The following is a 23453-nucleotide window of genomic DNA, read 5'->3' on the forward strand; positions in this document are numbered from 1 at the left end:
AAAAATGTGCACATGTTTTTTTTTGTTAATTACAAATACATGTAGTTTCACGAACTTGTAAATGGGAACCTGTAATATTTTCGTTACAAACGCAATTATGTGGTTTGTAAAATTTTCGTTTTTTTTGTTGACTTTGTCAAATTTGGTCGATAACGATCTCAAAACGAAAATTATCAAGAATTAAATAATATTTTAAACAACTTTAATTTTGTAACTTTTTAGGTTTGAACTAATTTATGCGTTGTTTTTTTTTATGAGAGCGAAAGTTAATATTTAGAGAGAAAAAATTCTAAAAATGATGATTTTGAAAAAATCAAAATTTGGTTACATAATAAATATGATACTAAACAACTTTAATTTTTGAAATTTTTTTTCATTTTAAGATCGTTATAGATCAAATTTGGCAAGATCAAATAAAAAATAAAAGTTTTGTAAACCACATGATTGCGTTTGTAACGAAAAATACTATAAATATCTATCTATAAATCCATAAAACCACATGTCATCTATTTATAATTAATTTTTTTCCATTATGAGCTGTATTGTTATCATATTTTAAGTTGTATTTTTATTGGGTAAAAAATCATTACCATTTTTCCAATTGTATATATTAGTAAAATAATTAAATTTTGATAATGAAAAATATATTTCATAATTAACTAGAGTTTCAAGACATTCTAATTGTCTTTTATTTTACTATTATTTTATATGCTGAAGTTATAATTTTTTTTATAGAAATTGAGACGAGATAGAATTTGGACCCATGACCCAAGAACTGTCAAACCCGCAATATATTAATAAAAGAAAAAAAGTGAGTGTTTGAACGAGAGAAGAGGAAGGAAAACCAACAGAAAGAAGGGTGGAGGAGAAAAGTTAGAAAAAGTTAATAAAAACGCAAGTGTGAAAATAAAATTGTTAATTATATTAAAAATATTAAAACATATTTTAGAAAATAAAATTAAGCTATTCAAAAATAGATTCCAATTTTCAAATAAGAAAAACACGATCTTAAAATTAGGGTTAGACTATGCTTACTTTGTTTCTTACTTTGTTTTTTTCCACCATTGGATGGTGATGAACTTTGACAAAGTAAGTTCATCCAATGGTAGATAAAACAAAGTAAAGTTTATTTTGTCAAAAACAAAATAAACATAGAAGGCACCTTAAAATTAACTTGCAATCAATAATAATATATCAAAATTGATACTTGAAAATTAAATAATTAAACACTAAAATCATACATAAAAATTGGGATATCAGTGGGATAGTGTGAGCCCTTTGACTTCCTGTCCTGTTCCTCCGTAGGGAAAATCTCTTCTGTCTCAAAGACTATACATCTATCTAAAAAAAAAAAAAACTCTGTGTATATATACATTTCAATTAAGTAATTTGGAAATAGAGATCCTTTGGGTTCAATAGATACAATTAGGTCCCTATTGAGAAAGAATATAATGAGTTAATTTAGGATTGGGAATGAAGATAGTAATATCTAGCTAGCTAGGTTTAGAATTAGAATTGATAGGTTTAGACAAAGAAGAGTGTCGGGAATTAGATGTACAATCCTTGTATCTCAAGGGACAAAAAGAATATGGATCTAATAAAAATTGTTGAGTGGAAAGTTTAGTTTTAGATTTAGAAAGTGGAAGCAGCTCTAAAATAGCTAAAATTTCATCAATTTGAGGACGAACTTTAACCTCGCCTATACAATGACAAGCAAGATGTGCTACTAAATATGCTTCTTTTAGTGGGTAACGCCCTTGCAAATTTATATCCATTATTCGGAACAACCTGCGTTTATCACCTAAATATGGTTTAGCCCAATCCACTAGCTTTTGCTCTACCCCAACTTTTGTTTTGTCTAGAGCTCGTCGTCCTGTTAGTAACTCTAACAATACCACTCCAAAACTATATACATCACATCTTGCTGTCAGCTTACCTGTTCACCGTTTCACCCGTAATTAATATCAGAAATTGATATAAAATATATGATTGGACCTTAACTATAAACTTGAATTGTTGGTTAAATTGGTTCCATAACATGGTATCAGAGCCGCTTGGACCAAGCGGTCGAGGATTCGAGTCCTAACAACCTCATTAATTTGTGGATTTAAAAGTAAAGATTAAGCTTGACCGAAAATAATATCAGGAATGGGAGATGAACTGGTGAAAACATATTTGTTTAAAGAGAAATTAGAAGGCCACCTGTTGCAAGATATTCAGGAGCAGTATAGCCTTCAGTGCCCAGGACTCTCGTGGAAACATGAGTACGATCTCCTGTAGGACCTGCCTTTGCCAACCCAAAATCTGATAGTTTTGCATTAAACTCCTGCTTTAAGTGCAATTCAACAAACATATTAATGAACAAGTATTAGTTTTAATTAAACTAGAATTAGTTTTGGTTACATAATTACCGAATCTAACAGGATATTGGATGACTTAAAATCACGAAATATGACTTGCTGCTGAGAGTTATGCAAGAATGAAAGTCCTCGAGCTGCTTCTACACCAACTTTTATTCTTATTTCCCAACACAATGCTGATGAAACACCTACAACATAACACACTCTATAATAATTACCATTCTTAAATAATTGAAGTGCTAATTAAAACATAAATTAATTAATTACTTGTAAACAGATGATTCTCCAGGCTACTTTTAGGCATATATTCATACACCAAGAGTCTATTTTCTCCGTCTAGACAGTATCCAATAAGCTTGACAAGATTGGGATGATGAAGTTGCCCAAGATGATTAAGCTCAGACTACAATTAACAAACAGGAGAAACAAAACAATTAATCATAATCATGACAAGTTTCTTAATCAATAGCTAATTAATTAACAATTAAATTGAATTCATACCAACCATTCCTTGTGACCCTGTAAACCATTAGTTTTAAGTTTCTTAATAGCAACAGTTATCCCATTTCCAGGCCTTGTAGGAGTAAGAGTTTGCTCATCCATCCAGCCCTTGTAAACACACCCAAAACCTCCTTCTCCAATTAGATTTTCTGGATTAAAATTTCTAGTTGCATTATTTAGCTCAACTAGTGTGAAACTTTTCGAATTTGTTAAATATATCATCTCCCCATCACTTTTTTTAATTGTTTTCTTTTCAATCTCAACCTCTACTTTTGTACTCGAAACAGCTGCAGAATGCTGGACTTTATCTAACATATATATGGATGAACAAAATTATATTAAATTCAAACAATTAATCAATACTGAAACATGATTTATAGCCATTCGTTGTTATGAATTGAAACTTGAAACCAAAATAAAATGTGAATCTAAATTCTGAAATTATAAGAAAATGAATTCGGAAAAGAAATAAATGTTACCTACCAGAGGGAGAGGGAGAGGGAGAGGGAGAGGGATCGATTTGGTTCCTATGTTTGCCGTAACAATAATTTCCCATTGATTAGGTAGTCGATCTTGTTGGATTTTTGGATAGAACGATTGAGAAGAATCATAAAAAGCATGAGGAGGGTTTCCCTGCTTTTGATATTCAATTTGGGGGAAAACATGGGTCAGTGGTGAATTGCATTCCTAGATCTCCAAACAACTTTTTCAATCGCTACTCTTTTACCGGAAGAAGAAGAATAAACAAAGATCACAATCATGACCAATATCATATACCTGTTTTTTCTTTTACGTTTATGCAGTTCCCTTAATAATAATAATAATGATAAATAATCCTTTAGTCCCAAAATGATCGATTTTCCATTAAAATTATTATTTTAAATATTAAAAAAATACAATTTTTTTTTAAATACTGTGCGGCATCTTTTTTCTCTCCTATCTCATTTGAATACAAAGTAAGCGTAGAAAGCAAGTATAGCCTAACCCTAAAGATATAATTCAAAGTTAATACCTATAAACTGAACCATGACTAAAACCCTCGCCTCCCACCCTTCGCCGCCAACCCCCCCGATCCCGCCTGACCCGCCGTTTGGCCCTAGCCCTGCACCACCCAACCCGTCACGTTCGTATTGCGACACCGTCGTTGATGAGGTCATGTCCAAGCCCCGCCGCATGCCGGTGGATCTTCGCGCTACTGGTCTGGGGAAAATCGATTGCGTTGATGGTAATCCATTGTTTCCTGATATCACTATTGAAGAGGAGCTTGTGAATGAATGGTCGGCATCCTGGGCTGATGCCTTGATTGTGAAGATTTTGGGAAGGAATGTTGGTTATATTGCCCTTCGTAATCGTGTGATAGAAATTTGGAAGACAGAAGGGAGCTTCAATATGATGGACCTTGGGCACGGTTTTCACCTAGTAACCTTTGACAAACCCTCAAACAGGGATCATGTTGTCCAAGACGGACCTTGGATGGTGCAAGGACACTATTTAACCGTGAGAACATGGTCACCAGCATTCGTACCATCTACCGCCTCTGTTGATTCCACGCTTGTCTGGGCTCGTTTCCCGGAATTGCCCCTCCAATATTACCAAGAGGATGCTTCAATGTTGATTGGGAATTCTATAGGCAAGGCAATCAGAGTTGATAAGAACACTGCTGGGAAAGCTAGGGGCAAATTCGCCCGTGTGTGCGTTGAGATTGAGCTTAACAGACCGTTAGTTGCACAATTCCGCCTGAATGGTAATGTCTTCCATGACATTGCGTGTATGAGCTGTGATTCGAATCACAAAAGTCGCTAGGACTTACCCCGGAGCCCCAAGCCTCTCAAGGGGCAGAAAATACTAACATCATTCACGAAACTACCTTAAAGGGATCAGAGACAGCCTCAAAGCGCCCGACTGATGCCTCCCCCAGTACTACTCCTTATGGGGAATGGATTTGTGTCCCCCGCAGGAAGTATACGCCCCGAATTAAGAAGGCAGAGAATGGCAGCATGCTTGTTAATACCCCAGAACCTGATGACCGGTAGTCGAGTATGGCCTTACGGAACTCGCGGTCGACGCTGCAGAATAGGAAAGGTAAGAATCAGTTCACAGAGGGATTGACTAATCAACAGCCCATTGGCTTCGCTTTTAAAGCTCCCCCTATTGCGGATACTGGTATTGCTTCAAGTAAAGGCCCGGATAAAGGCTTGAGGAAGGGTCTGCAGAGCGGTAATGCCTTCGGTAGCCTCCTCACTGACATTGCTGATTCTTCTATTGATATGATTAGTGCTCACAATGGGAAAGAGAATTTTATCTACACTGAAGGCTCTCCCAGTAAGAAGAAACAAAGCCGGCCTGGGATTCAAGCGAGATCCCCCTTAGCCCCATAAGATGTGAATGTGATTTAGATAACCAGCGGGGGTCCTAGTACTCATGATCGGTAATCTCTTGGTAGCCATCATTACACTTTCCTTGCTTTTTCTATGATTATGTCCTGGAACTTCTTTGGAGCCGGTGGTAATGAGTTTCACCGGGCTCTCCGACATTTAATTTCTGTGTTTAAACCCAACATTTTTGCTTTGTTTGAAACAAGGTTGCCTGCACCTCATGTAGAGGATCTTCACCGTAAAGTTAATTTTACTAATGTGGAAGTCATTGATACTGAGGTCTTCCGTGGGGGAATATGGCTATTCTGGAACTCTAATGTGGCAATAGTTTCTGTTATTGCTCGGGATAAATAGTTTCTCCATACTGAAGTTACTCTTAAGGATGGCTCTCCGAGCGGGATCTCCTTCCTCATCTCTTTTGTGTATGTTCGCCCGTAGCTCGTGTTTAAAAGAGACTTCATGGCCAATCTGCTCACTCTAAAATCCACAATCTCTGCGCCCTGGGTCCTTATTGGTGACTTTAACTGTATCAAGAGCCCGTCGGAGAAATTTTGTGGCGTTCCGGGGGTTGTTGACAGATGTGGCTTGTTTGCTCGGTGGATTAATGATATGGAGCTTGTAGACTTGGGTTTTGTTGGGCCTGCGTATACCTGGTTCAGGGGAAGCACCGTCCGCACCAGAATTGCCTACAGACTCGACCATGCTCTCTGTAACATCTAATTTCGCAATCTTTACACTGAAGCTCTCCTTTGCCACTTGCCTAGGAATAAGTCGGACCATTCCCCAATTTTTCCTGATCTGAAACTTCTTGCTACTGGCCCTGTTGTGAACCCGTTTGGGTTTGAAGCTACTTGGATGCTCCATACAATGTTTAATCACTTCTTTCATGCTAATTGGGATGCTGCTACCGATATCACGAGCAGTTTGAAAGGTATTATTCCGGAGCTGAATCGTTGGAATAAGTTTGTTTTTGGCAATATTAATTTCAGGAAACATCGAGTCTACCATCGCCTGACAGGGGTTCAGAGGTGTATCGCCACTCGTCCGACTAGAGGCCTGTTGCGCCTAGAACGAAAGCTTCTAAAGGAGTTATCTGACATCCTCCTACAAGAGGAGACTCTGTGGCTCCAAAAATCTAGGGTCAAGTGGCTTTGTGCAGGGGATTCTAACTCTACTTTTTTTCATACTTCCACCATTATCCGAAGAAGAAGAAATAAAGTTGAATGCCTTAAAGATGATGAAGGGTCTTGGATTTGGGATAGAGAGGTGGTCAGAAGGCATGTGGAGAGGTACTATTTATCTCTGTATACTGAAGAAAGTCCTTACCGTCTGCTCCTCCGAACCAGCGCAAGCTTTTCGCATCAACCAGATGGGATCAGGAATCTAGGGGGTCGACGTCTTTCTGAGAAGGAAATTCGGTCAGCCATCTTTGATATGGGTCAGTTCAAGACCCCTGGCCCTGATGGCTTCCAAGCTCACTTTTATCAGAGCCTCTGGCCTACCATTGGGCCTCAGTTTGTCGCTGCTATTCAACAGGTACTTGATTCAGGACTAATCCCAGTAGAGTGGAATGAGACCTTTCTTACAATTATCCCCAAAGTTGAGAATCCTGAGATAATCTCACAGTTTCACCCGATAAGCCTCTGTAATATGCTCTATAAAACTGTAACTAAATGCATTGTGAATATCATCAAGCCCCTCCTCAGATCAATTATTGGCCCGACACAAAATAGCTTCATGCCTAGCAGACAGATTGCAGATAACGTCATCCTGCTACAGGAAACCATTCATACCTTGAAAAAGAAGAAAGACAGATGTGGCTCTATGGTCCTGAAACTGGATCTTGAAAAGTCCTATGACAGAATCTCCTGGGCCTTCTTACAAGATACTCTTCAACTGCTCGGTTTACAGGAAAATCTGATTAAGCTGATCATGGCTTGTGTCACTGGCTCTGGTATGCAGGTTTTATGGATTGGAGAACCCCTGAATCGTTTCTCTCCGACTCGAGGCCTTCGTCAAGGTGATCCTCTCTCTCCCTACTTATTTGTTCTGTGCTTGGAAAGACTGGGACATATGATCCAAGATGCAGTAGATAGTGGAGCTTGGAGACCAATTAGACTATCTAGAGGTGGGTCGGACCTCTCCCATATATTCTTTATTGATGACATCATACTACTGTCAAAAGCGTCTGTGGATCAAGCCTTGGTTATCAGAGATATACTAGGTGACTTTGCGGATAGCTCTGGTCAAAAGGTGAGTCTATCAAAGTCTAGAGTTTTCTATTCTGCTAATGTTGATAACTCTGACAGCCAAGATATTTGCCATATCCTGGGGATTGCAAGGACCTCTGAGCTTGGTAGATACCTTAGAATGCCAGTGATACACACCAAACCCTCCAAACAGCTGTATGGTTATGTGGTGGATCGGGTAACAAGCAGGCTAGCAGGATGGAAGGCAAAGTGTCTGAATATAGTGGGTAGATTGACCCTTGTCAAGGCGGTAATGTCATCTATTCCGAGCTATGCGATGCAAATGACATAACTTCCAAAGAGCCTTTGTAATCGGCTGGATAAGCTCAACATGGGATTTCTTTGAGGATCCAGTGGCGGGAGTCACAAGCTGCATTTGGTGAACTGGGGATTGGTTTGTAAGAAGAAAAGGTTGGGAGGACTTGGGATTCGCTCGACGCATGAGTTCAACCAAGCCATGCTGGCCAGACTTAGTTAGCTTATTCTGATAAATGCTGAAACTCTTTAGGTGAAGGTCTTAAGGGCGAAGTATGGGGGGCAGCGAAAGGGAATGGAGATTTTCCAACCATGGAACTCGCAATCTTGCATCTAAAGAGGGATCCTCGCTGGTAGCACTGTGCTAAAGCATGGGACAGCACAGCTTGTTTTCAATGGGCACACCACGCGCTTCTGGTCGGACCAGTGGTGCGACAAGGAAGCTCTAGCGCAGGATGGTGACATTGGCTTGAGTGTAAGTTGGGACGATGTTCTGGTTGATCAGATGTGGGATGGAAGTTTAAATACATGGAAATGGGATCAAATCACCCCTTATCTCCCTCCTGCAAAGGTCCAGTCAGTTGTTGCGCTTGCAGTTTGAACCTTGTCTGATATTGCGGATCACTAGTACTAGCAGGCGACGGCAACTGGTAAGTACTCTGTTTCTTCGGGCTATGATTTTATCTCAAGTCACTCCCTGGGGATGACAGATGATAGAACATGGGATCGAATATGGAAACTTCTGGTTCCGGAGAAAATTAAGTGCTTCATCTAGCTCCTGTTAAATGGAGGGCTACTGTGTAATAAAAACCGAGCCCGTCGCCACCTCTTGGATTCTACACAGTGTGGTAGCTGTAGAGCTGATGAATCGGAGTTGCACCTTTTGAGAGACTGTTTCCTTGCGCGTAGCTACTGGCATGCCCTCTGTCCTCCGCAGCGTCCTCTAGAATTTTTCACCGCTGATATTTCTGACTGGATCTAGGGAAATCTGATTGACATTAATCAGTCACAAGGTCTCCCGTGGCCTACCACTTTCGTTTAGCCTCTATTGGCTCTGGAGATGGTGAAACGGCCTCGCCTTTGAAGGCATGCAGTGCCCGACCAACAGACAGGAGGTGGTCCTCCGCTTTTGCCGTGAATTTATTCAAGCCAAGCAGACGGCTGCTGCTGATATGCCTAAAACCCCAAGTTTAATTTGGATCTGATGGCGGCCTCAGGAAGCAGACTGGGTTAAGGTGAATTCAGACGGGGCGTGTAAGGGGAACCCGGGTGCGGCAGCAGCGGGGGGGCTAATCCGAGACTATAGAGGCTCCTAGTGTGGAAGATTCAGAGTGAATATTAGTGTGTGTACAGTCACTTTAGCAGAACTGTGGAGCCTCTATTACAGTTTATGCTTGGCTTGAAAGAAAGGTTTTAAACGAGTCATTGTTGAACTTGACTCTTTGGTTGTCTTGAACCTGATCATTAATGAAATTGAGCTCCACCACCCTTATGCTTGGATAATCACTCGTTGTCAAGCTATCCGGAGAGAGAACTGGACACTGGTATTTGTCCACACTTATAGAGAAGGAAACCGAGTTGCAGATTGGCTGGCGAATTTCACAGGAACTTATCCCTTAGGTCATCATGAGTTTGATGTGCCTCATGTAGGCCTCCAATATATCCTCACTGCAGATGCTAGAGGACTGCTTCTCAGTCGTACCGTTCGGCTGGAATCTTGTTTTCCTTTTTCTTTTCCTCTTTCCTCCCCCCCGGGCCTTGAGCCTTCTTTGTTCAAAAAAAAAAAGATATAATTCAAACATTTTTATAATATAATTATTAAGTGATATTGAGAATAATATTTTTAAAATAATAGTGTTTTAATTTTTTTTAATTTATATACTAAAATATTTGAATTATATTTTTTTTAAATAAGGTACAAATATATCCGTAATATTTATAGGTAAGAGCAATTTTATCTTTAATTTTAGCAGCCAAGAACAATTTTACCTCTAACATTGACAAGTTGGGTCAATTTCAGACAGTATTGTAAAATACAGATATTTTATTCCTTATTTTACACTAATTGCACGTAACTTGATTATAAAAATAAAGATTTCATATTTTTTGTGATTTAATAATAGAACTTGACCTCCTCTCCGTAACCTACGGTCAAGAGTCTTGAGTGAGTTCGTCTCTTCCCTCTCCGGCATAAGAGTTGTTTGACAGCGTCGAGATTTGTTCCTGAAGGTCGACGTATTGTTGTGCCTATTCATTCATGCTCTGCAGTTCCTTGGGACTTCTGTTGCGATACTCTGATTCCCCCAACATACATTATCATGATTTTTGGTTACGGCTTCGAAGGACTTACACGACTTGTGCTGAAACGGTAACGGAGACAGGATTTGCGCAATTGGCTCTATCAACAGATGAAGTTGATAGTTTTGATTTTACTGAACCAATTCAGCATGAAGCAACCAATGTTAGCGACATTACTTTGGTAGGCAGATTCCTAATGGATCGGCCAGTGAATTACATGGCTATGAAAACGAAGCTTGCTGAGATCTGGTGACCAAGACGTGGCGTAGCAATTTCGAAAGTAACGAAAAACCTCTACATCCTTGAGTTCTTCCTTGTTATGGACAGAGACAGGGTCATAGCTAGGGGCCCCTGGTCGTTTGATAATAATATACTGCTGTTGACTCAATGGAAACTGGGTGAGATACCAGAACAACTAATTATGAACCATATTGATATGTGGGTTCAAGTACATGAGTTGCCTATTGGGTTTATGACAGAAGCGATTGGAAAATAGATTGGTGACTTTGTGGGGAAGTTTTTGGAATATGACATCAATAATAACATGGGTATGAGGAGAAGGTTCATGCGACTCCGTGTATCAGTGGATATTCGGCTACCTCTCAAAAGATGTAAAAAAATAAAACGATTTGCCACTGAGTCGTCTTTCATTCACTTCAAATATGAGAGACTCTGTAACTTCTATTACATATGTGGTCGCCTTGGCCATATAGATAAATATTGTGAGAATCTGTTCACATTCCTAGAGAAGGAGATTACAATAGAGTGGGGAGATTGGCTACGAGCTACGGTATGAAGAGGGAATGATAATCTAACCTCCAAATGGCTTAGGGAACCGAGTGGGAGTAGAGGAGACAGTGGCGCTGCGCATTTCAACCCCATTAGAGGTGGTATGAGCAGTAGAAGAGGTCGGTATGGACAATAGGGAGGGGGGAAGCAGAGGAGGGGGATAAAGAATAAGAGGTTGATACGAAACTTATTGAAGATGCCGAAATGGCATTGATGGAAGCACGAAAGAGGAGACGAGAGGAGGAAAAGATACACAAGTTCATCCAACAGGAAGGAATAAACAAGGGTACCAATCCAGGAGCTGATTCTTCTAATAATATGATGGATATATCAGCTACTAGTAACAATAAAGTGGCGCGGCCTGGCGAACAGGCCCACTAATTGGAATGAGTTGCCTAAGTTGGAACTATCGGGGTCTGGGCAACCCCCGGGCATTTCGGTTACTGGATGAGTTAATAAAAACTCATGCCCCAAGGGTCGTATTTTTTATGGAAACTCTAGTTAATAAAGTCAGAATTGAAGGTTTGAAAAGGAAATTCCACTATGAGGGTTGTTTTGTTGTGGATGCCAGAGGGCATAGTGGCGGATGATAGGGGTAAAAAACCCCTATCTTTAGGTAACGGTTTTTAGGTTAGTTTAGTATAGTTTTACTACAATAAGCGAGCATTTCTCGCATTTTTATGCATATGTGCGTGATAGTTGTGTTTTGTATGCGTCCTATTCACTTTTTGTAGTTTGAGGTCGTTTTCTAGTTGTTTTTGGGCAAATATCGCCAAAATAGCACGTATGTTAACTTTCAATTATTTATTATGGCTAATTGATCCACCAAAGGTCTCACTAAACAGAGTTTTCACTCAAATCTAACAACTGGTGGGTTAATTTAGCCTCGGAACTAATGTTATTTGGAGTTTACGTGCATGTGCAGGTTAAACCAGGAACGAATTCAGGCGAAAATTGCGTTTCGGGACATCCATCAGTCGCACAAGGCGTCCTGGGCATTCCCGCTCGTCGAAATGGCCTTTTTGGAGCCAGATCGGGGAGCTGGCCCCTAGAGGCCAGCTCGCCGAGCTGGCCCTCAGGGGCCTACTCGGGTGAGCTGGCCTCTATAGGCCAGCTCGCTGAGTAGGCCTGCGGCATGACGCCACGATTGACCTCACGTCTTCCCACCTGCAAAAGGAAACGAATTAGGTCAGAAAGAGGGCCCGAACCGCGACTATAAATAGGACCATTAGCTTCAATTGTAAAATATCTTTATCTTTGTAATTTTCTTCGCTTCTACCTTGAGAAATCCTCTCCACCTCCTCCATCTCCTTCAAACCTCCATTGAAGACACCTCCGAAGTTCCGTTCACCGAAGATTGCTCAAGTTCCATCCTTAAGTCCTAGGAAGACGCCTGCATTGGTAGACAGGTTCCCTGAAAGGGATTTTTCTTCTCTTTTATATTCTGTCTAGCCTTTGATCCATGTTATGAATCCTAGGCTCATTGTATCTATATGACAATACTTTTCATCTTTAATATATATTATAGTTTTGTTTATTCAATTGTTCTATTCCTTAAATCTTTGTCTTACGCTTTGTCTGATTGGTTTAACTCATTCGATAATCCCAAAATTAAGTTGGCACATATTGCGAGCTGAATCTGACCTAGTCAGTGCCTATAGGATTGACGACCCTATAGAAGATTAAGCCCAAATTGCTGAGCCTTAGAGCTAGTTTTGGCCTTATAAGGAAATCACGAACGAGGTACCTCAGGAGGATAGTTAGGGTTAATCACCTCGGACACAAGTGACTTAGATTAGGTTTTAATTCTGTTGTCTAAACAATCTATTTTCATTATTATCGCATCACCTCATGTCCCTTCGGGTAATTACATTGGTAAAAGATCACCTAGGAGTAGAATAATTTAGATAGGAGTAGAAGTAACTTAATTAGGAGTAGGTTAATTTAATCAAAACCAATTCAAACCCCCCCATAGCCTAGATAACATCTGAGACCAAGTAGCTCGATACTTGTAGGAATAAATCCTGTGGATTCGATACCTGGACTTGTCCAGATTTTATTACTTGATAACGGCGGGGTACACTTATCCCTTAGCGAGCCTTCTACGGAGGCGCATCAGCGGACTTGCGCTACTTTGGAAGGAGAAATGAGAGGTAACTGTGAGATCATTCTCTGATCACCATATTAAGGGAATTGTTTCTGATGCATAGAGTGGCGATTGGAGACTTATTGGTTTTTATGGGCTCACTAATAGGAGCAGACATCAAGAATCATGGGAGTTGATGCGAAGGTTGGCGGGTAATGCTGTATTGCCATGGGTAATTGTGGGAGATTTTAATTGCATACTGGATCAGCAGGAGAAGATGGGAGGGCCACAGTATCTGCAAAACTTGATTAATTACTTTGCTGAGACAGTGGCAGATTTTCAGTTAAACGAGTTACATATACATGGTAGCTCGTACACTTGGGAGCGCGGAAAGAGGTCAGATTCTTGGGTCCGAGAGAAGCTTGATAGAGCTTTTGGATCACACTCTTAGTGCAATAGGTTTCTGCCCTACAGATTGATAAATATCACTGCCCCCTATTCAGATCATACACCGTTGGTACTCGAATTGAAGGAAGGAAAGGGTAGACGTTCCAATATAGGGTTTCATTTTGAGGAAGCCTGGTTGCATGAGGAAGGCTTTGCTGATCTGATTGTAGCGAATTAGAAAGGGATCAGAGAGCTGACGGTTCCGGGAAAATTAGAAGCATGTCGCATAATGATGAAGAGGTGGGGTCGAAGTTGGCAAAATCGGTTCAGAAGTGATATAATCCGATGTAAGCAGAGGATGGAGAGATTAAAGGATAAAATTGATGCTGGGTCAATTGAAGAATATTTTCAGGCTATGAGAAGGCTGAGTTTGTTGCCTGAACAAAAGGAGACCTTTTGGGGACAAAGGGCAAAGGTATTCTGGTTAGGTGAAGGAGATACGAATTCCAATTTTTTTCATGCAAGCATGAATGCTCGCCGACATATCAATATGATATCAAGCCTTGAGGATGAGAATGGCGCTGAATAGGTTGAATAGGCCAGCATGTGTGAAGTGTTTAGACGATACTTTTGGGGACTTATTTCGGGAGAATGAAGATACTCAGTATGGGGCGGTATTGGTTCTTCCAAAATGTGTGACTATGGAAATGAATGAAACATTACAGGCACCATTTACGTTTGAAGAATTTACTACAGATGTAAACCAGATGCACCGGACAAATCACCTAGGCCTTATGGTTTCAATCCAAGTTTTTTTCAACATTTTTGGAACTTGATTGGTAATGATGTTTTTGTTGCATGTTCAGGATGGTTAAACCGTGGTGAATTTCCTGCTAATTTGAATGATACGGTTATAACTCTAATACCTAAGTGTGAGAATCCTCGAAAAATGACAGAATTAAGGCCTATCTCACTATGCAATGTGTTGTACAAGATAATCGCAAAGGTTCTGCTAATAGACTTAAGGAGATCCTACCTTGTATAATCTCTGAAAGTCAATGTGCTTTCGTGCCTGACAGGTCTTTAATTGATAGTGTGCAGGTTGCATTTGAAACCATTTACTATATGAAAAGGAAAAATATAGGGAATAATGGAGAAGTGGCCTTAAAAATTGATATAAGCAAAGCCTATAGTAGGGTGGATTGGGGTTTCCTTAAAGAGGCCATGGTAAGAATGGGCTTTAGTGATAAATGGGTGAAATGGATTATGTTGTGTATCAGCTCTATATCTTATTCAATTGCGGTTAATGGGGAGCTAATAGGGCCTATTACACCTGATAGAGGGTTAAGGCAGGGTGATTCGCTGTCACCATATCTATTTATTCTATGTGTAGAGGTTTTATCCCAATTGATTGCAAGAGCTGAGCGAAATGGAGTAATTAAGGGATGTCGGATATGCCCAGGAGCACCTAGTGTCACACATCTGTTCTTTGCAGATGACAACTTTTTATTTTTTAGGGCTACAAAGGAGGAAAGTAGACATGTGAGAAACTTGCTGATAGAATATGAAGTTGCTTCTGGCCAGGCAGTGAACTTGAACAAATTTGGCATCTTTTTCAGCGCCAAGTCAGCAAGGAGGTGAAGGAGGCTATTCAAAATGTTCTCTAAGTCTATGCTCCTTTGGACACGGGGAGATACCTGGGGCTCCCCTCACTGATTAGTAGATCTAAAAGGTCTCTTTTTGGTTTCCTCAAGGAGAAGTTGATGAAATGTCTGAATAGCTGGACATATAGATTTCTATCTACTATAGGTAAAGAGGTGCTTTTGAAATCGGTGGCTCAGGCTTTGCCAACCTTTTGCATGAGCACTTTCCTGTTACCAAAGTCTACATGTGATGAGCTACAGAAGATGATGAATTCTTTCTGGTGGGGTACGAAGGAGGATGGGAGCAGATGAATTCATTGGTTTGATTAGGCAAAGCTGTGCGGGTGAAAGAGTAGTGGAGAGTTGGGTTTCAGGGACCTTCGTGAATTCAATATTTCTTTACTTGGAAAACAAGGGTGGAAATTGATTGATAATCCACATACTTTGGTAAGTCGCATGTTCAAAGCTAAATGCTACCCTAGGGGGAACTTCCTTACTTCCAAATTGGGCAATAATCATAGTTTTGTTTGGATGAGTGTGTGGAGCTCAATCGATTTTCTTAAGAAGGGCCTGAGATGGGCCATTGGAAAGGGAGATGAAGTGTCGGTTTGGGATGACCCCTGGATCTGGGGAGCAGATCAATTCAAGGCGAGGCCTAGAAGTACAAGTGCAAACCGAAATGCTAAAGTAGAGGATTTATTTATCCTAGGAACGAGAATCTAGGATAGAGGGAGACTGAACCAATGGTTCTCGGAGGAGGATGCGAATTGGATTGGAAAAATGTTTGTTCCGATGACAAATCGTCTGGACCAATTGATTTGGCACTTCACGAGAGATGGGTTGTACTCGTCCAAATCAGGATATATGTTACAGGCCCAGGCAAGGGAGAGGGGAGTGGAGGAGGCTGGTTGGTCAAACCTGTGGAAACAAAAGTTGCCTCCAAAGTTCAAGTTCTTCGTTTGGAAACTAATATCTGGCATTCTCCCGCTTAGAACTAAACTGGCAGATAGAAGAGTTCATATTCTGATTACCTATTTAATGTGTCCAAACGACGTGGAGTATGGATGGCATCTGTTTTCAAGCTGTAGCTTTGCACGTCGTTGCTGGCATCTTGTTAATATCGAACCTCCAGGGGAAGAATGGGAACAGATTGAGGATTGGGCATTGAATATGTGTACAGGTACAAATGCTGAGTTGATTAGAAAACAAGTTATAGTTCTATGTGCTATTTGGTTTGAAAGGAATAATGTTCTTTGGAAGCAGAACAGCAGGTCTGCTGATACTACTATACAAATTGCTAATGGAATAGTGCAGGACTGGTTAGAAGTACAGAAGACGAGGGAAGATACTGGGAAGAAGAAAGAACCACTTGCTATAAGGCGCGAGGAAGAAGAGGAGGGCAGTCGGGTTACTAGTGTACGTATAGGAGAGAGGGTAGAAGGGCCGGGTTAGGATGGTGTAACTGCAGACACATCAGCTGCTGCAAATTGGAATGAGGTGAGTGCCCAGTTAAATGAGGGGAGAGGAGTCGAACAGGCTGCAGGAAGTAGGCATGAGGTGAGTAGGGGGATAATGATCACTGCCGAGCCTAGAGAGGAAACATCAGATCCGCAGGCAGAATGTGCATGTATATCAGCTGCTGCTGTTATTCCTGTGAATTAGTCGAGGTCGTGCTAAACAAATAAGGAGGGAAGATTGGCGTCGTCGGCAAGGGGACTATGTCGTGCAAGGGGCGAGCAGATGGAGCCGAGTCGGACAATGGAATGAACAAGATGGAATCGTCCAAGTGCTGGTATGCTAAAATGCCATGTGGACGCATTGTTATTTCAGAATGAGGGGAGTTACGACGCTGGTGCTGTTATTCGAGATAGCTTGGGCGATTTTATACAAGCCTTAAGTATGCATTCGGTCGGTTCAGTAAGTGTTAAAATGGCAGAGGCGTTGGCTTTGAAAAAGAGCATGGAGTGGTGTGTGGAGTCTTGTTTTCATTGTGTCGTGTTTGAATCAGACGCAAAGGAGGTAGTTGAGGGTATATATAGGCGAAGAAGAAATCTGACTGAGTATGGTAGGGTACTAGGAGATATTCAATTCATTCTTAATAACCATCCACAATTTTTGGTGGTTTTTGTTTCAAGGTTAGCGAACGAAGCGACCCATGTGTTGGCAAGGCACGCTCAATCCTATGCTAATTCTTTCATTCATTTAACTATTCCTATAATTTTGGAGAGCAGTCTCATTCAGGATGTTTCTCTTGTTTAGTAATAAAGTATTTTTCCTCAAAAAAATAAATAAATAATAGAACTGGAGATTAATATTTTTAAATTCGATGAAATATTTGATTTTTTTGTCCAACTCGTACAAAATACAATATATTTTTTTTAAAAAAAATCACGTTTAATCGTATTTTTGTGATTTGTTACTAATGAGTAATAAAATGACGCACATGTAAAGTATAACGTTATAGAAAAAATCACCAACGGGGTAAAGTAAATATTGGCGATGGATTTGTAGGTGCGGTTAAAACCGTCCCTACATTTTAACCGCCTCTACATAAATTAGTTAATAATTTAATGTGTGAAATTATATTTCAACAAGAGTTAAAGTGTATCAAAGTAAAATGTTAATGAACTAAAAAAAACAAAGGCTGATGGTAATTTTTACAACATTTAAATAAATATAAGTTAATTAAATATAAATACTACCAAATTTAGTAATATAAGTGAGAGGACAAAACTAAGTAGAAGAGCATATCATACTCCATTTAATTAATTTCTTCTGATGAAAAGACTTCTACATATCAACAAAGCTATACTTTTCCTAAAAAAATGATTAGTTACCCACAAATCATAAATCACTTAAGATATTACAGTTATCACATACTTGTAAAAGTAATAATCATTTAATAATTTAAATAATTTAAAACTGCTTCTATCATCTGGCCCTAACTTTCTCAGTATGAATTGCAAATTTTTCTTCCTTCTTTCTTTATATGTTTTCTCAATTTCTTTTTTTATTTAAATTGTGCGCAATGCACTTACATTAAATAACAAAGGAAAATCTACACCCCGCCCTATGTGATTCAAACCTATGACCTCCCCAGTCATAGGTAAGCTCTCAAACACTAGGCTAAGAGCTTCACTATTTATGTACTCAATTTCATTTGTTCACTATCTTCTCATATTCCCGTTTTCACATCACAACCATAACGATAAACAAATTTATCATTAGTTAGTATGTTTTATAACTTTATCTTTCCTATGAAGAATTGTTAATGACAATGGCAGAAGCTTCTTGTTCAAGAAATATCTATGCTATTCCAAATAGAACCCAAACTATTCCATACTGTCATTGCAAGTTCTTGTACCAAGAAGAATTTTTCAATCTGACTTTTGATAAACAAATTGATAGGGGAAACAGAGTTTTGGAATCATTTATTTGTTAATCTCAAAGACAAAGTCTACATAATATGGAAAATCATCTTGTTATATAAAAAGTGGTTCTGTCATGGAAATTTCACAGAGAACAAACTTGTAAGAGAATCTAGATAATCGAAGATTTTAATGAGTGATGAAATTTATTATGAATTACATGGTTAGATTATGTAACTATAAAAAAGAAAATTCATAAAAATGAATTGAAAGAGAAAAACAGAAAACCAAACGCTAACAAAGACACTAACTGCAATTTGAGATGAAAAATTTAAATAATAATAAATAATTCAATGACTACTCACTGCAATTTGACAAAATCTGAAATAATTTAATAAGATTCAGATATTTTAAATTTAAAGTACATGCTAATAATAAAAAACAATGAAAGAAAATATTTAAGTGTAGAATAAATTTTAAATATGATTTATTGTGTAATTTCCTATTTTATCAAGGGTTTTGTTTTTTCTTTTAAAGAAATATAAGATTTTTCAAGAAATGAGATTGGTTTTATTGCAAATTAACATAGAAATTTACTTTTAAAAAACTATTTACAATTATATTAATTTATATTTAATAATAATATTATTATTATTTATAAATTTTGTTAATAAGTAAACGTACAAAATACTGTAGTTCAAAAAATATATTTTAATTTAAACCTTAAACTTTACATGTTTTACTATTGAGTCAACTTTAGTTTTATTATATCAAGTACAACATAACTTATTTTCTTTATAAACCATACCAAATATTACGAAACAAACATGAATTTTGAAGAGTTTCGATGCAACATAGCTTAAAACTGGTAATTTTGCCAAAGTTTGTAACTTTATCAATTCCCCCTTTTTTTATAATAACAATTCCAACTTTCAAATGAGGGCTTAAAACTATTAATTTCCATGTTTTAACTTTGTAGAGTCAATTTGACCATTCAACATGATTTACTAGCAATTTAGCCCAAACAAATTAACTTTTTTTCAATTCCCAATTAGAATTGAGGGCTTAAACGGGTAATTTTCATGTTTTAACTTGTAGAGTTAATATGACCCTTCAACTTTATTTATTTACAACTCTCCTCTCCTCCCCTCTATTATATATGCATGCATACATAACATAGTCAAATTCTGCAAATACTCTTTGTTTTATCATGGCACCCAACCATTTTATTACAGCCAAATCCACCCCACCAACAAAACTCCATTTGTCAATTTCATCCTCGCTACTAGAGAAAAACCCAGCAATGAGAAGGTGGAGAAAGCAACAACAGAGAAGAAAAAGAAGTTGTTGGCTGGAGGCTCTGACAGTAAGAAGAAGAAGAAGACGACGAACAACAACGTTCAGACATACAAGAGCTACATCTGGAAGGTTCTGAAGCAATTTCACCCTGATATGGGCATCTCCTGCAATGCGATGGAAACTATGGACAACTTCATCAAGGATATCTTCCAGAAGCTTTTTGAAGAATCCTGTAGGTATAACAAAACAACAATGACTTGGAGGGAGATAGAAACAACAGTAGGACTTGTTCTTCCAGCAGAAATGGCAAAAAATGCAATCTCAGGGGGTACCAAAGCTGTCATTAGGTTTAGTAGCTATTAGGTTTGTACCAGATGATGTTGCCTTTTATTTTAGTTTATTCTGAGTTTGTAGCCACAGAGTAACAAATGCTTCTACTAGTTATGCTGTTGTAAAATCGATTACAACAAATGCAGTTTATGTTTAATTTTAGGATTTTAGCTTCTGATATGCAATGGAGGAAATATGAACATCTTTGATTTGGCTGATTTATGGTTTCAAAGTCTACTCAATTCATTCATTAGACTTGGAAGAGGGTTAGAAATTTACAGCAAATGCAGTTTATGTTTTATTTTAGGATTTTAGCTTCTGATATGCAATGGAGGAAATATGAACATCTTTGATTTGGTTGATTGATGGTTTCAGGGTCTACTCAATTCATTCATTAGACTTGGAAGATGGTTAGAAATTTACAGCAAATGCAATTTATGTTTTATTTTAGGATTTTAGCTTCTGATCTGCAATGGAGGAAATATGAACATCTTTGACTTGGTTGATTTATGCTTTCAGGGTCTACTCAATTCATTAATTAGACTTGGAAGAGGGTTAGAAATTAAAAGAAAATTCACTTTATGTTTTATTTTAGGATATTAGCTTTTGATCTGCAATGGAAGAAATTTGAACATCTTTGATTTGGTTGATTTATGGTTTCAGGGTCTACTCAATTCATTCATTAGACTTGGAAAAGGGTTAGGAATTTCTCGTTGTAGTTTACAAAAGGCCAACTGTTGAGTTTGTAGGAACCAACGTTAGAAAAAATCACCGACGAGGTAAAGTAAATATGGGCGACAGATTTGTAGGTGCGGTTAAAACCGTCCCTACATTTTAACCGCCTCTACATAAATTAGTTAATAATTTAATGTGTGAAATTATAATTCAACAAGAGTTAAAGTGTATCAAAGTAAAATGTAATGAACTAAAAAAATAAATATAAATACTACCAAATTTAGTTATATAAGTGAGCGGACAAAACTAAGTAGAAGAGCATATCATACTCCATTTAATTAATTTCTTCTGATGAAAAGACTTCTACATATCAACAAAGCTATATTTTTCCTAAAAAAAGGGTTAGTTACACACAAATCATAAATCACTTAAGATATTACAGTTATCACATACTTGTAAAATTAATTATCATTTTGGCAAATTTTAATAACTTAAAACTGCTTCTATCATCTGTATAAATGTGAAACTAATACTTATTAAATTTAAAAATAATTAATTATTAAAATTCTTTTTCTTCTCCTTCTCTGCACATTATTTTTTCAGAAATATTCGCGTGGACCTTAATGACTATGTGAATGACCAAATAGTGCATGGTCATTAAGGTCCATGTGATCAAAATTGTTTTTTTTTTCTAAATTAGAGGAGCCCTAACTTTCTGAATATGAATTGCAAATTTTTCTTCCTTCTTTCTTTATATGTTTTCTCAATTTCTTTTTTTAATTAAAAATAATTAATTATTAAAATTCTTTTTCATCTCCTTCTCTGCACATTATTTTTTACTAAATTAGAGGAGCCCTAACTTTCTGAATATGAATTGCAAATTTTTCTTCCTTCTTTCTTTATATGTTTTCTCAATTTCTTTTTTTTTATTTTAATTGTGCGCAATGCACTTATATTAAATAACAAAGGAAAATCTCCACACCACCCCATGTGATTCGAACCCATAACCTCCACAGTCATAGGTAAGCTCTCAAACACTAGGCTAAGAGCTTCACCACTTATGTTTTCTCAATTTCATTTCTTCACTATCTTCTTATATTCCCGTTTTCACATCATAACCATAACGATAAACAAATTTATCATTAGTTAGTATTTTTTTTTATAACTTTATCTTTCTTATGAAGAATTGTTAATGACAATGGCAGAAGCTTCTTGTTCAAGAAATATCTATGCTATTTCAAATAGAACCCAAAATATTCCATACTGTCATTGCAAGTTCTTGTACCAAGAAGAATTTTTCAACCTGACTTTTGATAAACAAATTGATAGGGGAAACAGAGTTTTGGAATCATTTATTTGTTAATCTCAAAGCCAAAGTCTACATAATATGGAAAATCATCTTGTTAAATAAAAAGTGGTTCTGTCATGGAAATTTCACAGAGAACAAACTTGCAAGAGAAATCTAGATAATCGAAGATTTTAATGAGTGATGAAATTTATTATGAATTACATGGCTAGATTATGTAACTGTAGAAAAGAAAATTCAGAAAAATGAATTAAAAGAGAAAAATAGAAAACCAGAGAAGGAAACACTAACAGAGACACTAACTGCTATTTGAGATGAAAAATTTAGATAATAATAAATAATTCAATGACTACTGCAATTTGACAAAATCGGAAATAATTTAATAAGATCAAGATATTTTAAATTTAAACTACATGCTAATGATAAAAAAAACAATGAATGAGTATACTTAAGTGTAAAATAAATTTTAAATATGATTTATTGTGTAATTTCCTCTTTTATCAAGGTTTTTTTTTCTTTTAATGAAATATAAGGTTTTTCAAGAGATGAGATTGGTTTTATTGTAAATTTACATACAAATTCACTTTTAAAAAACTATATACAATTATATCAATTTAGATTTATTATTATTATTATTATTTATAAATTTTGTTAATAAGTAAACATACAAAATACTCTAGTTTAAAAAATATATTTTTACGATTTAAACCTTAAACTTTACATGTTTTACTATTGAGTCAACTTTAGTTTTATTATATCAAGTGCAACATAACTTCTTTTCTTTATAAACCATACCAAATATTACGAAACAAACATGAATTTTGAAGAGTTTCGATGCAACATAGATTAAAACTGTTAATTTTGCCAAAGTTTGTAACTTTATCAATTCCCCTTTTTTTTATAATAACAATTCCAAATTTCAATTGAGGGCTTAAAACTTTTAATTTCCATGTTTTAACTTTGTAGAGTCAATTTGACCCTTCAACTTGATTTACTAGCAATTTAGCCCAAACAAATTAACTTTTTTTTCAATTCCCAATTAGAATTGAGGGCTTAAACGAGTAATTTTCCTGTTTTAACTGGTAGAGTTAATATGACCCTTCAACTTTATTTATTTACAACTCTCCTCTCCTCCCCTCCATTATATATGCATGCATACTTAACGTAGTCAAATTCTGCAAATACTCTCTGTTTTATCATTGCACCCAACCATTTTATTACAGCCAAATCCACCTCACCATCAAAACTCCATTTGTCAATTTCATCCTCGCTACCAGAGAAAAACCCAGCATATGAGAAGGTGGAGAAAGAAACAATAGAGAAAAAAGAAGTTGTTGGCTGGAGGCTCTGACAGAAGAAGAAGACGAAGAAGAAGACAAACAGCAGCGTTGAGACATATAAGAACTACATCTGGAAGGTTATGAAGTAGGTTCACCCTGATATGACCATCTTCTGCAAGGCCATAGAAACTATGGACAACTTCATCAAGGATATCTGCCAGAAGCTTTTTGAAGAATCCTGTAGTCTAGCCA

At 37.5% G+C, this 23453-nt stretch overlaps 1 protein-coding gene across 4 annotated transcripts; it reads right to left on the reverse strand.

Moving 5' to 3' along the window:
- Window positions 1–1474: 1474 nt before the first annotated feature.
- On the reverse strand, window positions 1475–3655 carry LOC136232004 (probable serine/threonine-protein kinase PBL3). Of its 4 annotated transcripts, none has more exons than XM_066021050.1 (6): window positions 3345–3655; window positions 2862–3010; window positions 2628–2763; window positions 2412–2548; window positions 2203–2329; window positions 1475–1936 (listed from the first exon to the last, which is right to left on the reverse strand). In XM_066021050.1, the coding sequence occupies exons 1-6, from the start codon at window positions 3415–3417 to the stop codon at window positions 1494–1496; spliced, it is 1065 nt and encodes a 354-aa protein (XP_065877122.1). In that variant the 5' UTR covers window positions 3418–3655; the 3' UTR covers window positions 1475–1493. The 4 variants fall into 4 exon arrangements, with proteins under 4 accessions (XP_065877122.1, XP_065877112.1, XP_065877110.1 ...); XM_066021040.1 differs by having other exon boundaries at window positions 2203–2326; window positions 2862–3169; XM_066021038.1 differs by having other exon boundaries at window positions 2862–3169.
- Window positions 3656–23453: the final 19798 nt, after the last annotated feature.

This window comes from Euphorbia lathyris, chromosome 1 (assembly GCF_963576675.1).
Source record: "Euphorbia lathyris chromosome 1, ddEupLath1.1, whole genome shotgun sequence".
Lineage (NCBI taxonomy): Eukaryota > Viridiplantae > Streptophyta > Magnoliopsida > Malpighiales > Euphorbiaceae > Euphorbia > Euphorbia lathyris.

Bases quoted from the DNA above. Each gene is read 5' to 3' on its own strand.
- LOC136232004 (XM_066021038.1), bottom strand. From the start codon at position 3,417: ATGGGAAATTATTGTTACGGCAAACATAGGAACCAAATCGATCCCTCT. The intron at 3,170-3,344 runs GTAGGTAACATT...TATATATGTTAG, and splicing joins TCCCTCTCCCTCTCCCTCTG to ATAAAGTCCAGCATTCTGCA. The intron at 2,549-2,627 runs GTAATTAATTAA...GTTATGTTGTAG, and splicing joins GGAGAATCATCTGTTTACAA to GTGTTTCATCAGCATTGTGT.